We start from the raw sequence: 20515 nt of genomic DNA on the forward strand, positions 1-20515 counted from the left end.
CTGATGGGAGTAAGGTGAAATCTCAGGGTTGTTTTGATTTGCATTGCCCTTATGACTAAGGATGTTGAGCATTTCTTTAAGTGTTTCTATGCCATTCAATGTTCCCCTATTGAGAATTCTTTGTTTAGCTCTGTTCCCCATTTTTAATTGGATTACTTGATTTGTTATTGTTTAACTTCTTTAGTTCTTTATATATTCTGGATATCAGCCCTCTGTCAGATATAGGGTTGGTGAAGATCCTTTCCCAGTCTGTAGGCTGTTGTTTTGTTCTGACAACAGTATCTTTTGCTTTACAGAAGCTTTTCAGTTTCATGAGGTCCCATTTATTGATTGTTGATCTTAGAGCCTGTGCTGTTGGTGTTCTGTTCAGGAAGTTGTTTCCTGTGCCAATGAGTTCTAGGCTCTTCCCTGCTTTTTCTTCTAACCAATTTAGTGTGTCTGGTTTTATGTTGAGGTTTTTGATCCACTTGGACTTTCGTTTTGTGCAGGGTGATAAATATGGATCTATTTTAATTTTTCTGCAAGTACATCCATTTGGACCAACACCATTTGTTGAAGATGCTCTCTATGCAGGGAAAGCATTTTAAGCTGGAGGAACCTTCTAGTGTTAAGGGGATAGATAGCGAAGTCCATAAAAAGTGTTGGGCATAGTGGCATAAGCTTGTGATCATTCTACTGGAGATGGGGAGAATGGAGACAGGTGGTTCTTTGGGCACTGCTGGCTAGCCATCCTAGCCTAATTGTCAAGATCATGTTCCTAGCCAGTGAGAAACCTCATTTTAAAGAAGTAATGCAGATAATACCTGAGGAGGAATGACACCATAGGGTGATCTCTGGTATTCATATGCATCCACATAGAGAGGAGAGAGAGAGAGAGAGAGAGAGAGAGAGAGAGAGAAGGGAGGAGAGCAAGAGAGAGATCCTCATTATCAATTAACCATCATTAACATATAACTTTAAACCTTGGTGTCTTTAACATCATTTCCTTCGATTATGTGTTTGTGTTGTGGCTGGTTAGATCCCCTTCCTAGTCTCATCCAAATGAATTCATGTCACTGTCTAATGCAAGACTCTGTGGAGATTAGCGAAACAAAGCAGACTTTCTCAGAGAGCTCTGGCTGAACTGGTGGGCTGATTTGTCAGGCTGAACTGAGCCATGAACCTCTCTGTCCTGATACTGTCTTCTTGTTCTCTTGGCAGTGGGTCCACAGAGCAGCAAGAAGAGAGCTTTCAATAATATTTTCATGTTTTTTTTCCCCCTCAATTTTGTTTGTCTTTTGCATGAAAGGATACCAGAGAACACAAATTGAGTTGTATTATTGCCTTCAAATAACCATGTTCTTTGGCTATCAGACTCTGGAAAGTAGGAAGAATAAACCTGTAGGCTGGATAGACATGCCTTGGTAAAATTTCACAGTTTTCAAGGTAAAGAAATTGCTAAAAAAAAAAAAAACCTGCAAGGAACATAAAATATATTATATGAAGTAATAAAAATCAGAAAACCTCAACTTTCTCAGCAACAACAGTGTCTTCAAAGGTTTGTGGAAAAATAAGTTTAAATCTAAAATTCTGTATTCTGCTTTTATTCATACCCAAAGGAAACACATGGATTCATAAAGAATGTCTATGTGAATATTTATAGAGTTTGACAATTTAAAAACATTTTCTTTTTTTTTCATTATTAGTTACATTTTTTCTACTCTGTATCCCGCTCCCTTATTCCCTCCCAATCCCACCCTCTCTCCCTCATCTCCTCCCTGCTCCTTTCCAAGTCCACTGATTGGGGAGGACCTCCTCCCCTTTCATCTGACCCTGTTTTATCAGGTATCTTCAGGACTGGCTGCAAAGTCCTCCTCTGTGGCCTAGCAGGACTGCTCCTAAAAACATTTTTAATGAAAGAATGTTATTTAAAAAAAAAAACAAAACACCAGGAAATTAGAAGCATAGTAAGTATAATCTAGAAGAAATGTAGGAAATGAAAAGGCTATTAAATAATAGTGCACTAAAGCCTAAAATTTTGAAAATTCTCTAGTATGCAGCACAATTGTAATTTTGAATGAAATTTCCTTCCCAAAGGGGTTAATTATGCTATGCTTCTGCAGCAAATTATGCTCAGTAGTCACATACTAGAAACATTGCCTCATAAATTCTAAGTTTTAAAATCAAATTGTACAAAAGACTAAGTCTTTATGCTGATATGAGGGGAAAATTAACAATTGCAGGAGAAGCATTATCTATACACAGTTCATTTGCATTGAATTTGGGGTTGCTGTAAGGGTTACAAATGTACAAAAAGGACAGGTACTTTGAGTTATGAACAGTAGCAAGGAGAACTAAAATAGATTTTAAGTGACAAAAATCAGGAAACTGAGTAGTAAAAAATTAGGGAGTAGATATAAGTGCCCTCAATTTCTTATCTTCCATTGGAGACAAGCCAGAGGCATTGTGTAAAGTAAATTTAGAAATAATCTATATTAAAGACAATGTATAGGGTTATAGATATCTTTACATGTATAAATATTACCTTTATGTTTATAAAATATATATATATATTCTAGATAGAAGATATCTTTTTTTATTAGGTATGAAGTAAACTGTAGAAAATGGATAGGATGGAGAATATGCTTTAGTTAGATTGAAAGAGGACTATATGAAGAATGTCATTTTTCAGTGACAAAGCAAGCACTAGAATGAGGGGATAAAGGTACCATTTACATTTATATAAGATAAAGTTTATCCTGCCAACTTGCCCATCTATGTCATATACGTCTTTGTATAAACATAAAAAGCCAAAGAATGATAGATACCAGCCCCTGTGGTTACCTCTCATGTATCTATTATTTTTGGAAGTAGTAGAACTTAGGAACATACAGATACAAAACTTGGTCAAATTATCATTTGTCAGCTGTGGTGATATATCTGTAATCTCAGCACAGTGGAGGGTGAGGTGAAAGGATTACAGATTTCAGTTCAGCCTGGACAAAGTAGAAAGTTGCAGGCAAGACTTGGCTAGAGATCTTCCCATCCACCCAAAAGCACTTACCCAACTATTTATTGTGTTATTTTTAACTTTACTTATAATATTAGCCGCTAATTAGAGGATCCATTTCCAAATATCTAAATTACTTTGAATGGTTAATTCTAAAGTTCATTCCTCCTACTACCTGCCAGTGTTCCATATAATCCAAACTTGTGGAAAATGATATCCTCATGGATCTATATGGAATCTAAAGCAGATGCTAAAGAAATGCTTATCTAAAATGACTTTCATTCAGCCATTACTGAGCAGAGCAATTCTGAATTGAGCCATCCCATGGTTCAACTTCTTACATGCTTTTTACATATATTTACAAAGGAGGCCATTAAGGAATTCTAGGCTGGCCATCTTTCTCTTCATTACTCAAAATGCTTTCTTTCTTCCTGTAATGGTAATGCTGCATAATAAAGTACCATGAGGGAAGAGAGGAATTAAAATATGGAACTAACACATTAAGTCAAGATTCAGGAAATTATGTTCCTAAAATATTTCAAAAAACATGGGCTCAGGGATGGTTCAGTTGGTAAAGTGCCTGCTTTGCAAACATGAGGACCTAAATTCAATCCACAGGACACACATTAAAAAAACAGTGGGGTATGGTGGCACACCCGTGTAATTGCAGCTCTGGGAAGGCAGAGAGACTGAAGGAACCTTTGGCCTGGCAAGCAAACCAGTCCAGCAGTCTCTCATCCTGAGTTCATTGAACAAAGATGTCTCAAAACAAGACGTGGAAAACAGTTGAAAAAGCCATAGAATACTGACCTCTGGCATTCAATTTATGTGCACAAATGTGCATGTGTGTGCATACGAATGAACACATATAAACACAGACAGGGGTTTGACAAGTAGATTCTCTTTAGATGGCTCTGCATGTGGTCTGACCTATCCATTGACAGTGTCTGCTGGTCTTTACAATGAAGACTTGCCTAGGATCAGTGTTTTCAAGAATTTTACAATAAGAATTTTATTTCTCAATACACTCCAATGTGACAGTGTCTATATGTTTACCTGGCAAAAAAGTTCCTAAAATGATATTTGTTCTTACTTCGTGGTACTGCTGTTCTTTGACAGTGATGGTACCTTTATTAGGCCAGCTAGATGGCTCAGTTGTCATCTGAAGTCAACCTGAGACAGAAGTGAAAACAGACCTTATAAAAGAAAATTAAAGTGAGATAAAAACCACAGAGTGTGGGAGATTGCTAGGAGAAGGAAAAACCCATTGAGCTGTTTGTATGGAGGCATCTCATGGGACTTGTGGCAGAAACCAGACAAAGACTGAGGTAGTTTCTATTGACATTGGTTAATTTTCCATGTGTTTTATGGCCCAAGCCAGATGGGTGGTTCTATACTCTGTAGATATTCTCCTGAATCAACCTGGGATATGGTCATGTGCTATTCACATGCTTTTACCTAGTTGGGGAGCATGAAGCTCCCTCTGCTCATCTCTGACTTGTACTGTTTGTGCTGACCAGTCTGCTCACTTCCTAGCTGTTGTTGCTGCTGCCCACCTTGCCTCTGCTGTGGTCTTGGTGGCTGTCAATGAAACTGCTTTCTTTCTTCTCACAAGCACTTGGCAGTGTATAGGTTCTATTACCACCAGTGGAAAGCTGGCTCTTTTCTCAATGTAATATGTTATGGTATTTTCCATTTAATTTTAGTCTATTTCATTTTAAAAGTCAGTATCTGTAGCCTAAAGATGTATTGGATTTTATAATTTGGAAACACTAGACTACGTATGTCCACATTTTGTTTAAAACCTTATTTTAAGAACATAAAAATATTCTGATTAGGCCAGATGGGTATAACCCTTTTGCTGAACACTCAGTGGTTACCAAAAGTCACCCTGAGACAGTGGGTCTCAAGTACATTGTCTTGCACTAAGGACGATTCAAGATATGGATACACAAGAATAAGAGGAGTGAAAGCAGACATTTTAAGGACAATTAAAGGAAAGTGAGATAAACAATCCTGGGTTGGAGAGATTGTCTGGAGAGGGATGTAAGAATATTCATTTTAAAAATCTAGTAGAACAGGCATTATTGGTGAACTGTAACCTAAATATATGTTAACGTCTGGATCTAGAGTCCTGTGCATTGTAAGACCTTGGGGGTGTCTGGCTGTTCTTTTCTAGTAGCTTTCTGATGCCTTGAGAGAGTAAGGCTTTATATTTCACATGAGTTTTGGATACGATGTATTGCTAGAGTATTGGTTTTCCTTGCCACACTTAATATCCCCACAGCCTAAAACAAGATATTTATCTTTTTGATAGACAAGCAATTAACTTTTGGGGGAGAATTTAAAGGCAGCAAAGCACATGTTAGGACACTGGAAATAAATATGAATTTCTGACAGGAAAACATTACAGCTTGCATTTGTTATGTCATAGCTAAAGCTATGTCAGCATTTTTATTATAAATGTAGGAGATAATCAGTCTGCAATAAAACTCCTTTTGGATTGAGGCTCATTTAGATTTAGAGCTTACTCAGGAAGAGCCTTTGATTTCCTCAACATGGGAAAGTAGCTTTGCTTCTGCTAGCTGCTTTAAGGGGATCCTGTGCCTGGGTTTCCCAATTATACAAACACATTCTGAACTCAATCACAAGCACAGTATCTATAGTAAAAGGCATGGAGAGACCGCTTGGCAGCAGTTACTAAGTATGCTGAAATCAGCTCTTCCCTCTGATCCATATAGGAGGTAAGCTTTCCTATTGTTGCCAGGTAACTCCCTACTACCCAGCCTGGTGGGGTTGAGCTCACATTTCCTAACACCCTCTATGCATGTCTTGAAATCTTAGTGGTTGATGATTTTCTATCATTCTCATTCAAAACTGTTTTCCCAAGAGTTTAAAAGATGATTTTGGGTTTTGAGACAAATGGGCACAGAACACTATCTTATCTTTGTGCACATCAACACATGAAGACACTAAAAAGTACACAGCAGAGTGATTATGGCCCCATTGTGTCCAAATCTCTGCACCACCAGTTCTTATTACTTCACAAGTAGGTGGGGTGATCACCTCTCTGGGTACAGTGAGCCCCATCTCCCCGCCTAGTAGCAGTGAGCCCCTGATTCACTGCCTGGGTATAGTGAGCCCCCTGCCCACATCCTGGGAGCAGTGAACCTCTGTTTCACTGCCTGGGTACATTGAGCTCGGTAAGCTGCAGGGGCTGTGACTACTTCTGGTGTTGCCATAACTTCCTTGTCGTTTTTTATGCTCTTATATTTTATCATAGAACCACAAGAGAAAAGACCGGTTAAATTTGGGCAAAGTACAAACAGAAGACTACTCAGTGTTGTGGAGCCTGAAAAGGTCTACCTCACAAAAGCAGAGAGAACTTCATGGCTGGCAGATGTCAAAGGGTACTCCTTTCTAATTAGAAGAGGAATGTTTGAAAAATATTTTTTGAACCCTGTTGACAATTATTAGTAGGAATGTATATTTCAAAATTGCTGAAAATGTATAAAATAAATGTTTAAAACGTGATGTGGTAGTATGTTAATTATCGTTTACTTAATCTGTCTACAGCATGTATACATAAAAATATAACATTGTACCATAATTATATACAATTAATATTTGTAAGAGTTTTAATTTCAGTTTAATTGCACTATATTTTTAAAAACTAAATTTTTAAAATAAAAGGTTATAGGTAGTTCGGTTTTTACTGTTTAGTAATTGTCTTGTGAACACAATTTCATAATTTCAAAAACAAATGCAACTTTTATATAATAAACTCCCCCTTTTTAAGAGTGAGAATTCTGTTTTCCTAGGAGACTCATTTGAAAGTCTTATTCCTGCTGATGTTGCTGATTTTAAGAAAGCATTCCTCTATTGTACTGTAAAGTATGGCAAAGGAAATGATGTTACATAATGTACATGCCAAGGTATATCAAAATAGTGTTGTTTTGTATAAGGTTCTCTGCTGCTTCAGTTCAGAGGAATAGTAGCTTTGTCATATACAAATAAGTTGATTGATAGAAAATAGCAAGAAAAAGCCACACAATTGCCCAGATGCCAATGGCTTCACTCCACATCACTCTATAATACAAGAAGGTCTCAGTGACAGTCGAGTGAGTCTCTAATACAAGAAGGTCTCAGTGACAGTCTGGTGAGTCTCTAATAGAAGAAGGTCTCAGTGACAGTCTAGTGCGTCTACTGATGCAGACAATGGTGGCAACCTCTAAAGTATGTCCACCACCTGCATGGCTCTTTCTATACTGATTGTTTTTTAATCCTCTGAGCGTAGTTTGGAGAATTCATCAATCTCAATTCACAAATCTGAAAGAGAAATTGTTTTCTGGATTCAAAATTTGATAATCTCGAGTCACAAGGCTGTTGTCTAATGTTCCTTTCATGAGCTTTGGTGTGATTGACATGAACTCCACTTTGCTATCAAAACCTGAGTTACCCTAAAATATCTTTATGCTATTAAGACATATATACATACTTAAATTTATGTATTTGAGATGTAATACAAATTTAAAGGTATAGTTTAAGTATATTTGAGTTCTAGAGATTTTTAAATTTCATATGAAAGCATGTGTGTGTGTGTGTGTGTGTAAGTGTGTGTATAACATATTTTTAAAGGCCATTAAGTATTCTTTAAGAACCTTGAAGTTGCTTTTAAAGCAAAAAAATGTAATGGATTGAATTTATCTGTATCAAGAGCACAGTCATTCCATTTTCTTTACTACTGTCACACAGGTTTGGGGTTTCTTGCAGGCTTGAGAATTTGTGCATAAGCACTTCACAAATTCTGGGCAGATATGTTTTTCCTGATGTACTCATCTCACCCCTGGCATGTGACCACTGTCATCTCAGTGTTTCCATTAAGATAAAGGGAATTCAGGCAACTGACCCTACCATGAAGTTGTTTTGCTGTATGGAATAATTACTGTACAGAATGAAAATGGCATTCTAGTAATCCATGATTAAAATATTAAAGGAGAAGATAAGAAATATTGTCAGAATATTTTGATGCTCACAAGCATGATAAGTGAATGTGGGAATGTAAAGTATATTTTATGGAATGAAAAATCAGAATTCTTCATCTTTTAATTTATGCTACTAGTTTCTCAAACTTCAGACTGGAATCTTGAAATCCTTATTTCTTCACATTAACTTTTTGCTTCTGAGAGTCTCCCCAACAGTCATTGTCTATTCTGAGAACTTGACCTTTTAAATAGCAAATTTTTAGCAAGGCAGGCTAGGTTAGGCAATAAAGTATATTTATATACATTATTTATTTCTCAGATATTGACTATAATATATATACTGTTACTATTAATCTAGTGTATCATAAACTAACACACATGGTCATCACAACTTATCATCTGCAAGGAATGACATCCTTTCAGGAAGGCTAAAAGACTTTTATCATGAGCTCACACTTTAGTCACTTCTTTCTTAAAGGATTCTCTGTGTAAATGTAAAATTCAAAATTTGTCATCACTGGAAAAGACACAGAAGCATTTGTTGCAAAATGAGTTCTTAAGGATTAGAATAAACTTCAGTTTGACAGCTTGTGAATACTTACTGATGTACCTGTGGCTGCCTTCCTTCTTCCTTCTCTCCCCTCTACATGTCCTTGAAACAGAATCAAGGTGTGATGTGGTAGCACAGTGAGCTATCAGCCAAGGAATACAGGTGAGAAGCAGCCACCCTACACCTTGGATAATGTTTACTCTTCAGATAAGTATATACTTGTGACCCCTGTGCAACCCAGTGCTAAGCCTCATTAGTTCTCCCAACCCACTTGGAAAGTTTTTGTTTTGTAGACAGTCCATCTCAGTTACTCCTATAACATTTGAGTTTGATAAGATCAGCACATTGTGGTGAACCATCCGAACTCCATGTTCTTACTGCCTTATCCAATGATATAAAAAGCCATAAGCTTTTTTCCTATATCTACAGCATTGCTCTGCATAGAGAAGAGGCCAGACAACCCTGAACAAGAGTGGATCCCTTGTTTACGTTTGTCTTTTAATTAATTCTGTTTACACTACTGGCAGTCTTCAAATAATATTTACTTAAGTGGCTTTATACTTCCTTTGCCAATAGATATAAAAGGATTTACCATATCATTTCTCCAGTGAGGTCTGTCCTTTCAAATAAATGGTTATTTTAATTTTTCACAATTTATTCATTATATATCCTGATTGAAACTTCCTCCCTCAAATCCTCCCAGTCCTACCCACCCTCCTTCTTCCCCTCTATCCCCTTCCCCTAGTCTACTGAAAGGGGGAGTTCTTCTTTGCTGTCTGCCCATAGCCTTTCAAGTCTCATCAGGACTGCCTGGATCCTCTTCCTCTGTGGCCTGGTAAGGCTGCCTGCTCTTTGATCAAATAAAATTTTATTTAGTGAAAAATCCATATCTTAAGGAAATACATCTAAAGACAATTATGGCTGTGACCTGTTCAAATACATATGTGCATTTATACATTGTAAGGTGTATAGAGTATTGTTAAAACTTTAAAGCAATTACATATTGCTTTTTCCTCTTTGAACCTATGTATATATCATTATTTATTTAGAGTATTATCTTATTTAAGATTTTCTATGAAGTCCTGGAGTGATTAAAACATTGCTATAGGATAAACATACTAAAATCTGTACACCTGAAGAAACTAATCAGGAAGGAGGACTCTGGCTAAGATGCTCAATCCCCATTCAGAAAGGCAAAAGAGGATGGACATCAGAAGAGGGAGAAAATAGGGAACAGGACAGGAGCCTGCCACAGAGGGCCTCTGTAAGGCTCTACCCTACATGTTATCAAAGCAGATGCTGAGATTTACAGCCAAACTTTGGACAGAGTGCAAGGAATCTTATGAAAGAAGAGGGAGAGAGTAAGACCTGAAGAGGACAGGAGTTCCACAAGGAGAGCAACAGAACCAAAAAGTCTGGGCACAGGGATCTTTTCTGAGACTGATACTCCAACCAAGGACCATTCATGGACATAACCTAGAACCTCTGCACAGATGTAGCCCATGGCAGCTCAGTGTCCAAGTGGGTTCCATAGTAATGTGGACAGAGTCTGTCTCTGATATGAACTGATTGGCCTGCTCTTTGATCACCTCCCCCTGAAGGGGAGCATCCTTACCAGGACACAGAAGGAAGACAATGCAGCCACTCCTGATGAGACCTGATAGACTAGAGGGAAGGAGAGGAAGACCTCCCCTTCAGTGGACTTGGGGAGGGGTATGGGTGGAGAAAAGGAGGGAGGGTGGGGTTGGGAGGGGAGGAGGGAGGGAGCTACAGGGGGAATAAAAAAGTGAATAAACTGTAATTAATAAAAATAATACAAAAAAAATCCGACATTGTTATGATAGAGACAAAAACAGGACAAATTTGAATGTAGCACTTATGCCTTGAGAAATAAATAAACTAAGGTGAAATATTAGTGGTCCAGACAGTAGTGTATTTAAATTATGAAAACTTACTACTATTTTACTGCTACTGGTTATATCTGTCTTATAAACTGAGGAAAGGCTTTCAGTGAGGGCATTAACTATCTCAGTATACTGTTTTCTTTGTAAACCCATTCTACTTTGTTGCGGTGGTTATTATTTATCTGTTTTGTTTTTTTGGTTTCTTGAGACAGGGTTTCTCTGTGTAACCATTACTGTTCTGGAACTAGCTCTATAAGTCAGCTGGCCTTGAACTCAAAGATCTGCCTCCGTCTCCCAAGTGCTGGGATTAAAGGCATGGGCCACCATACAGGGCTGTTGCTCCTATGGGGGTGATAGACAAGGAACAAAAAGGCGGTTTGCTGCCAAAGAACAGCTTGTTTGGTATTAGTGTCAGTAGTATTTGTGTTTTAGGTCAGTGGAAAACTACTATCCAAGGAAGTAAATTTATTGCCACAAATGAAATCAACCTGTTCACTTTTAAATATAACAAGCTCCTTTTAAGTATAACGTATAGATTTGATAGGAAATGAGTTTATTTATGTTTAATTTTTGGTTTATAGGACTACTTGTAGTTAAATATTCCATTTAATCATCACCATGATGAGTTCTTCAGTGCCTCAGTAGGAAATATCTGTAAGGAGCTTTTCCAGGAAGGCATGATCATGCAGCCATCTCTAATTATGAAGCTTTGGTCAGTGGTTTTTTTAACCAAATGTCATTTATTCAGCATTCTCAGTTGGACCAGAAGAAGGACCTGCCATTCTCATAAGTCTTAGGCAGTGGCATCCTTGACATGGCTGTGCTGATGTCATGGGTACAGGAGTACTCTTGCTCCTCACACATCACCTTCAAACGGGAGCTTGACATTACTCATCTAGTCCTTTACTAGACTTCTGATCAGTTTATTCTTACATCGAGCATGGGATTATTTCACACCTCTATTCTCCTTTTCCAATTTCCTTCCCCGACAGGATAGAACTCTTCCACTTTACTTATAAAAGAAAATTGTTACATGGAAATTCTTTTCTTTTCATTATGTCAACCAAAGTGCCAAACCTCAGCCACCCGAGCATCTGAACTTCCTCAGGGAAGTCACGTTCTGGTGATCTTAATGAATATCATGGGCAGTGCATTAAAAAAAGATGACTTTAATAAATCTCTGCTATTTATTCATATTAATGTCTCCATATGGTACCCTAACTTCTTACATTTACAAAAGCAAACAAACAAACAAACAAAACCTCATTTATCTCTTCCTACATCCTTCCTTCGAGGCCTTACCCTGGTCTAAGTAAGAATGTTAAATAGTTGACTACTAGTTAAAAACATAAACTAAAGCTTCACTATTAGGGGTGGCTTCATGATCTTTCCTTCCTAAAACTATACCCCAGAGGGACTCCTCTCTGAGACAAAATTACTGAGGCCCTGAAGAACTCAAGGTGAAGATTAAATGGGATTTTTAACTAAAAATAGTATGGAAGACTATTCCGTCTTTTTTCATCTTAGCAGTAGAACTTCTGGAATGGGTCATGTTACCCTGTTGCCTCCCTTGTCCACTTTGACTCGACATGTTGCTAACCTGATGGCATCTCTTGATAAGGTTATTACTGCTGTTTAGCATCATGTAATGTCAGCCTTTCCTTAGATATCGCAATTTTCTGGCTGCCTGCTTTCCTGTCCTGCAGAACTATATGGTCTGCCTTGACAATGCCCTCCATGCTCACAGTGTCAATGATTAGCAATATCCAAGGAACTCACAAAGTAACCTTTATTTTAGGCCTAGATGTCAATTTACTCTACAGATCTTCCCACATACAGTTTCTTAAAGGTGGCAAATCCTATATCGTTAAAACCAAATTCAGTATTTTCTCCCTACCCACTCATGTTTAAGCTGGGGCCCCTTCTAATATTTCTGTTGTAATCAAGAACTGCCCTGCCCAACTGCTAGTCTTTTCTGTACATCACCACCAAAGGTATCATCTCAATCCTACCGCACTTATTTCCATATCTTTGGAAACTTGTTCCACCCATTGTCACCTCTAGTCCTTTCAGCCATCTTTTCTTTATTGACTACTTCAGTGAAGAAATGGTTAATATTCCAACTGGTTTGATATAATTTCGTTCTGAATGTCTGTACATGATAAATGAGTTCATCCTTGAAAACATAAGTATGACCTTTGATAGGAAGCTTTGCTGATGGTCTTGCTTTCTGTTTCAGCTAAACTTTGAAGCAGTGCATTTATTTTAACACAGCATCATTATGGTTTTAGAACCTTTTTGTTATTGTATATGCATTTTGTGAGAAACCACAGATTAATATATTCAAATAATTGGCATAAATATGAATGCTTAAAATATAAACAATGGGCAAGTTTTAATCTCCCTTCATTTTTATATTAGGCTTTGCAGAATGTTTGTGTGAGACTCCATAATATCTATATGTCATTTTGACATTTGTTTTTTTCCTAGCTGTTAATGTGTGACTTGGGTATAAGAAATCATTGCTCTAGTAGTCTGCATATACGTGTGTATCTTTTGCCAAAGAACCTATTTTCTCAGTCTTTCCTTAAAGTAACTTCTAATTATGGTAACTCATGGTTGTTTTTTTTTTTTTTTACTCATTTATGATGAATTACATTAATCTATTATTAATAAGTTACATATCTATTATACTTCAGTATTGTGAGTTTTTAGAAGGATTTAAACGTGCTAGTAGGAAAAATGGAGTTTAAGATTTATTAATTTAGAGTATACCAAGGGATTTGTATCTTGTGGTTCCCAGTTCTATAACGCCTACTTACTGTTAGTAAAATTTCACTATTATTGCAGAATGTAGTTAGAATGACACAGGTCAGGAAAGTTGACAGTGATTAGAAATCAAATACTCCTGAGTTTTGGATAAAAGCATTAATGGAAAGTGATATAGGAAGCCAAAAATACCCCAGAAAGTAGGGTGGGAATAAGTCAGCCTCTTTTTTGTTTCTGCTGGAACTTGACATTTACTTTGCATTTTAGCTTTTCTTTTCAGAATTAGAAAGCCTAACTCAAAAGTAATGCGCTCTAGTCTATCATAAATATACTAAGATTAAAGTGGAGATTATATATCATGTATGTAGAGCTATAAAAAGATAAATTCTGGTAAGTGGTATGCACTTTATGTATAGGAAGAATTGGAGTATAAATCCTAATGCTTCCTATATTATTAGAAAAAAATATAATTGTCATGGCAAGTGAATTAGAACTGAATGAAAAGTTCAGGTATTGAGTTCATACAGGATGAAGGAAAACAAACTACAAATGAGCGCTGAGCCTGGGCCTTACATTCATGCCGGATGAAGAGGTGGTTGCCAGGTGAGCTGAACCATTCAAAGAGAAGACATATTTCCTAACCAGCTGCACATTTGCTGCAGGCTGATAAATAGTAGAGCTTGGAATCAATTTCACCATTGATCTGAAAGATAATCCTTTTTGTGACAATCTTGTCCTGGGGTTTTTACTGTCAGAGGTGAAAATGAATGGCAGAGTCTAAGTGAAAAAGTAGGGGAGAAAGGAATAGGGCCCATGGGGAAAGGGCCATTGTCACACATGACATGGTGCACTGTCACTTTGAAAGTGGGGCTGAGGCAAAAGGGGACAAAAAAGGTCCAGAGAGAGTATATCTCATCATTTTCTAGATCTATGCCATAAAATTTACAAAGATGTTGTGCTCATTATTATATGCAGGAAAATGAGAAAATATACAGTGGATGATGATTTGGAGGCTCTACAAAGAGTCTACAGTGCTTCCGATCGATACTCTGTGCTTCATGCTAGCTTGGCCCTGAAAAGCAAGCTGAGCAGGTGAAGCTACGGGGGAAAGCAAGGTATTTGACTTGGATGATTTTTATTCCATACAGGTTGTGAAACAAATAAGGATTACCGCAAGTGCCTCAGAGAATCCCCAGGGAACCCATGCTGGGTGCATTTCAAACAGTGCTAGGTGATTCTTTTTGAGGTGGAAATTAAGATAGATTTGCTACTTCCTGGCCTGAGTTATTAAAGCAGGTGCTGCACTCACAATGTACAAGGACTGGCACTGAGGCGTTGTTATGGAAAGAAGCAGGTTGCTCTAGTTAGGCTTGGAGGGAGGCATGGCTCTCTTAATTACTCTGATAAGGCTATAGGTCAGGAGGCTGGCAGGTAAAGTGCTTGATGTGCAGCATGAGCATGTAAATTTGATCCCCAGAACCCATGCATAAAGGTAGAGTCCTGTAATTGCAGCACGGCAGAGGCAGACAGGGGGGAGCCCTTGTGGTTTACTGGTCAGCCAGCCTAGCACAATTGAGGGTTAGGGACAGGCCAGCAAGAGAGTTTGTCTCAAAAACCAAGTATGTGGCTCCTGAGTAAAGGGATCAGAATGTGTGCAGATGTGTGTGTGTAACCTGTATACATACATACACATGCATACATACATACATACATGCATGCATACATTGTGCACACACAGAAAGTATGGGCTATCTTGTGACATATCTTTCAGTTCTGATTTTTTATGCACTTCATGAAAATTTCCCCAGCATGTCTATCCTTTAAATCGGAGTTTGTCAGGGAAAGCTGGCAGATTGGATCTCTCTTAAATGCTTTTCCAGCAGGTTAATCAGATTCTCAGGATCCCTTTCAGAAATATGACAATGCTTCCCATCTGCTGGCATCACATGTGGCCATTTTCCAGTGTGCTCATGATTTCTATGAAACTGAATAAAAGGAAGATATAATAAATAGGTTTGGGTAATTTTTCAACCTTTCTTCTTCTTTTATGATTTCAATATTTGATTATTTCTTCCTGTTTGAACAGATTTAGACATTAGGATATTGTAGGGACTAGTGTTGAGTTCCTATTGGCCTGAGCCTGAATGCGTCATATGGGGACTCTACTTCTGTTAGGTTTAGACAATAGGATATTGTAGAGGCTAGTTCCCATTGGCCCAGGCTTGAATGCTTCCTCTGGGGAAACACTCTATTTCTGTTCAGCTTTTCAACTTCAGGGACCCATCACATCTGTTTCTTCAGATGTAACTGAAAGCAGTCATGGACAGACATAGGCAAGTAGATGGGTCTGGGCCCAGTAAAATGGTTAGTGGGCTGTAGTGGGCCAGCTGGTGTCTTGGGCTAGAGTTCTGTAGTAAATCAGGCTTAAGGACTATGGTTCCAGTTGGAGTCTCTTAGCGACAAGATAAGCAGAATCCCACAAACCATTTACAGGAATTTCTTGCCACTTCTAGCTATAGCACTACAGCCTTAATAACTTATAGTTGTGAAATCTCATGCAACACAGCAGAGGAATCACCCTGCGTTACCCACAAGTCATTGAGGAGAAGCACCCCCACCCCACTGTCCAAAGAATCATATTCTTTGTTATGTGTGAGAACTGGAAGTTGACAGAATAGCAGAGCTCACTTAGGCTTCATGGAAAGTTCATTTGTTAAATAATCTATGACCTAGGAAGCCTGGCCCACCCACTACAGTTCCCATGCTGGACACCATCAGCTGTTTGTTCGAGGTGGGGTTGGGGGAGGATGCAGCATGGCTGCGATTCCACAGTCTAGCTTTGACTCCTATGCTTAGTCACAAAGGCCTGAGGTAGCATGCCTGTACTTTGCTCTTCCATTGTTTTCTATAACAGTCCTCTTAAGTTTTGTGGCTCATTTGTTTTTCTTTCTGAACTTTGAAAACTTTAAAATTGCTCAGTTTGCTTATTATTATTCAGTATATTTGAACTTATATTTCTTTTCATGTAGAGCTAAAGAGGAGAAGGAAAAGTACTCTTTTTGTTTTGTAACTCACTCCTTATAGACTGACTTCCCTAACTTAGATAGCCACCCTAGGTTTCCATTGTGGTTTATTTTGTTCCAAGTGGTTCTGTATCCATTGCCATGAGAGCAATGCTCGTACAATATGTTTGGGCCTGTCCCATCCCTGCTGTAGCTCTTGTTCGGTGGCTTTTTAGAGCCTACACTATAAACTCCTTATTTTTCTGACTCAAGATACTGAAAGCTGGTCTCTTTTTCAGTTCTCAAGCCTCATCTCATTGCCCTACTTGACATACTATCCTCCAGTCACACCTAGGTTTGTTGTTCTCTAGCCTCTTGTTTCCTCTTGCTTGCAGTCATTTTAAGTTCATACCACTAGCTCTCATCTTCTCTTGTTTCCTTGTCCTTCAGGGTATAGGATGCACCCAGAAGTCTGTAAAGGATCCGCCAAGAGTGGGCTGATTTTCTCTCTTGTAGTGTGGATCCCGTTTTATGCTGCATTTCTGCTTGCCCTAGCATCTAGCATACAGTCACTTGCCTTATTAGCTATGTCTCCCTCATCCTCCCTCCATGAACATGTTATTTCATCTAGTCCTAGCCTTTCACTCAAGATAGATGTTCAATATTACTTAATGAGTTAGTCTTCAGGTGAAAATATGTGTGATAGATTGGAACATTGATTAATTGAACTTACTAAATTTTGCAGCATATTAAGGATTTATAAATTTATAAAATAGATTAGCAGATCATAATTTGTATCTGAAAATCTGAAGCTGTCAAATTGTGTATAGCCCAAACTAAGAGTGCCTTGTTAAGCTTTTCCAGGTTTCTGTTATTTAACGTGATCCTGAAATGCTTTGGAACTACTTGCTTCACTACTATGTGCTTCTTCTCATACTTTCTGTCATTCTGCAGTGATTTATTATGTATGCTTGTTTATACATTATCACTATAATCTTCTGCAGATCCCTCTGTACTGTAAGCACCACAGAGAGCTCTGAATCCACAGCACAGAGCTGCTGGCAGGGCAGATCCCAGAACACAAAAAATGAATGAATAAAAATCTGAAAACCTGAGATTTTGCTTTCAGTAATTAAGAAATAAAAATAACAGCACAGTAACATTTTCTCCATATGTACATTCTTTTAAACTAGTTTCTATGATCCTCTAAAATAGCACTACAGCATAACAATTTTTTTAACAAACAAAATATGAAGTATAAAATAAATTAGTAGTGTATAATGTCTGTGACCTGTGTGAGGCTAGTACTGGTTTTGAACACAGTGGATGTTGGTTACTTCACAGTTGAATGAATTTATTTTCATCATGATTCTGTTGTCATTCAGGAAAAGGCCTGTTCTGTGTAAACACCATGGCAAGTGCCCAGTGCACTAAAACTCTTCAGTGGTGCTCTACAGGGATGCAAAGAGATAGCTGTAAAATGACTAGTCATCAACTAAGAGTGAATTTGTCAATTGCCTAGTGAATTTGTGTGGAAGTGAAATAAGCAAAGTGCAGCTGCTTATTTGGTGCTGGGTACAGAAATGTTGGCCTCACACTTTTAAGCTCATGCTCTGTCCCAGAGCCACATTCATGGATACAATGCAATGATGGTGCTTTTCTTCTTTACAATTTTTAAAAATTTATTCTTCTCTAATAATTACATCCCAACCACAGTTTTTCCTTCCTCCACTCCTTCCATTACTCATTACCTCTCTTTCCCCTCAGATCCACTCCTTTTCTATTTCTTTTAAGGAAAGAACAGACTTCCAGAAATATGCTTTCCATGGCATAACATGTTACAGCAAGACTAGGCACAAACTCTCATATCAATGCCGGATGAGGCAACCCAGTAGGAGGAAAAGAGTCCCAAGAACAGGCAAGAACCAGAGACACTGCCCATTCTCACTGTGAAGAATTTCATAAGAACACCAAGCTATACAACAATAACATCTATGCAGAGGAATTAGCTCAGACCCATACAAGTTCTGAGATTGCTGCTTCACTCTCTGTGAGTCCCTATGAGACTACTTAGTTGATTTTGTGGGCTGTGTTTTTAATCTTAAGGAGCTTCATATAAATCACTCTGTGGGAGATGGAATTCTGGTTTGGTATTATAGAACATTACTGAGTAGCCACAAGATTTTGCACATCAAAGTTGTGTGTACAAAAGTCCAGTCCAGAACTTTTTAGACTAGGAATCAAAATGCATGACTGTATTTAAAAATTCTTAAGTAAGCACTAGAAAAAAATCCCACAATAATCAGATCATAATGTGCTAAAGCAAAACTCATACTCTACAGGTAAATAATAGAAATGTCTCCTGGCATCTAATCACAGCAGTCGGACCTGTGGATTTAACTGGCATTTTGTACATGACTACATGTTTAACAGAGGACCTAGTAAAAGTATGCCAGGATCTAAAACATGTGCTATTTTAGTATCCAGTTTAATTCCATATGCTAAAATGCTTTTAAGAAACAGCTAGAAGCTTTCAACATCTGTTAACCAGTCCTAGAGATGAGTAGATAGAAGCCTTGCTGTGTTTGTGTAGTTTTCATCAGTACTGTTTTTTTTTTTTTTTTTTTTTTTTTTTTTGCGCATTCTACAATGTACAGGGAAACACTGGCTGGATTTGACCATCTCATATAAATGTTACATCTCCTGTCATTACCATGGAGAATAATAGAGAATTCAAGTTTTAATTACCACAGTTGTATAAGAGAAATATGCCAAAAAAAAAAAAAGAAATATGCCTTAGTAATCTACTGTTTTTGTTATCATCAGAAGCAATGTAATAATAACAGTTCTCACTGAGAACTTTTGAAGTCTAGAGTAAGAAATAATTCCTCATTCTTTAAGGGTCACATGTGTCTGGTACCTGAAGGGAATAGTCTTTATGTCCTTCATGTCATTATACTCTGTGACTTTATTATCTGTAGATATTGGCTAAAAGAGGCTCTCTAACATGCATCTTTCTTTTCTTGGGTGGTTAGGCCTTGTGCCAGGTAGGCATTCATTTGCTCTTAGCACCAAATAAACCTAAGATATTTGTATATTTTCATTAATAAATAACCTGTTGTTAGAACATGGTCCCAGAATGGAATCATGTGAAGTAAATTCTGAGTGCTTGTGGGAAAACGCCAAGAAAAAAAAAAAAAAAAGACAAGAGTGTTATGACCTCAGTTTCTTCAGAACACAAAATTGTTCTTGGAATGTGTTTTTGTGTTTCTCCCGCGTAGAGCAGATAGGAGTGAGTTTGCTTCAGATTGTTATTATGTCTGGCTATTGTTATTTGTTTATATGCCACTATGAAAATAAATGTTTATGGCACATGTAGTTTGTCATTATGATTATATACAGCTTGAATTCAGGAGACCTTTACTCATGTAATCTTTCTTAACCCTCAGAGTATGGTTGGCTATTGCATGAGACTTAATAAGCCTCATTTATTGGTTCCATTCTCCATTCAATAAAGAATGAGTTATCATCCAGAATAGATATGTGATTACTCTACTTCAGTGTCTTGAGAAGTTATTGCTTTTACTGCCCTTGAGCATCAGTGTTACATACTTCATGGAAATATTTGAAATATTATATTGCTTTACTCTTTACTGAATTTGATAAACAGCAGAATGTAGGAAACTTTAATAATCTACTTAAAATTTTTAAGATTAAAAATCTACCCATTTAATTTAAGTTTAATGATTTTCACTATAAATACATGGCCAGTGAGAAAATAATAACTAAACATTTATTATATTATTATGGGCTGTATTATTATACAGCCAATCTGTGAAATATTGAACATCATTGTAAAAGATATGAAAGTCTGAGTTGTTTGTGAAAAATACATTTAAGGAAAATAAAACATTATAATGGTGTTACCCGCTATGGCTTTGACAGTTTGTGGTGAAGGGCATATATGCATATGTATTATAAGCAGAGTACTTAGGATTGTACACATTCTTTCAAAAAGGCTCCCAGATGTTGCCATGTTCCATTCTTTGTAACATGTGTCTTTTTGACTTCTTGAACTCTTGAGTGTCTGATTATACTAATCAGTGCCTTCTAACTAAATTGAAAACCCATAAAGATGTATTTTAGTCCCAACAATAAATGATGAGGCAAATTTAGTTAAAGTTAAAAGTCACAGAATGTAGGAATTGAAGGTAACATTACTAGATAAATGTTACTGGGCAAGATTATTTCTTTCCTACGAAATACACACCTGTTTTCAATTTTTATTTATCCACTAAAACTAATATCTTCCACTC

General features: G+C 37.4%; 1 protein-coding gene across 4 annotated transcripts in view; it reads left to right on the top strand.

The window, feature by feature from the left end:
• The window catches only part of Prkn (parkin RBR E3 ubiquitin protein ligase), a 1198654-nt gene that overhangs the window by 89763 nt on the left and 1088376 nt on the right, over positions 1-20515 (top strand). For 3 of the 4 annotated variants that reach the window (XR_009587862.1, XM_060373144.1, XM_060373146.1), the window contains exon 2: positions 6273-6399. The exons of the other annotated variant lie outside the window; for it this stretch is intronic. Coding sequence is in view for 2 of the 3 variants with exons in the window: in XM_060373144.1 (XP_060229127.1) it covers positions 6390-6399 (10 nt within the window). In the remaining variant the exon portion in view is untranslated. The remainder of the gene's footprint in view (positions 1-6272; positions 6400-20515) is intronic. 4 annotated transcript variants of the gene reach the window in all.

This window comes from Meriones unguiculatus, chromosome 20 (genome assembly GCF_030254825.1).
Source record: "Meriones unguiculatus strain TT.TT164.6M chromosome 20, Bangor_MerUng_6.1, whole genome shotgun sequence".
Taxonomy (NCBI): Eukaryota; Metazoa; Chordata; class Mammalia; order Rodentia; family Muridae; genus Meriones; species Meriones unguiculatus.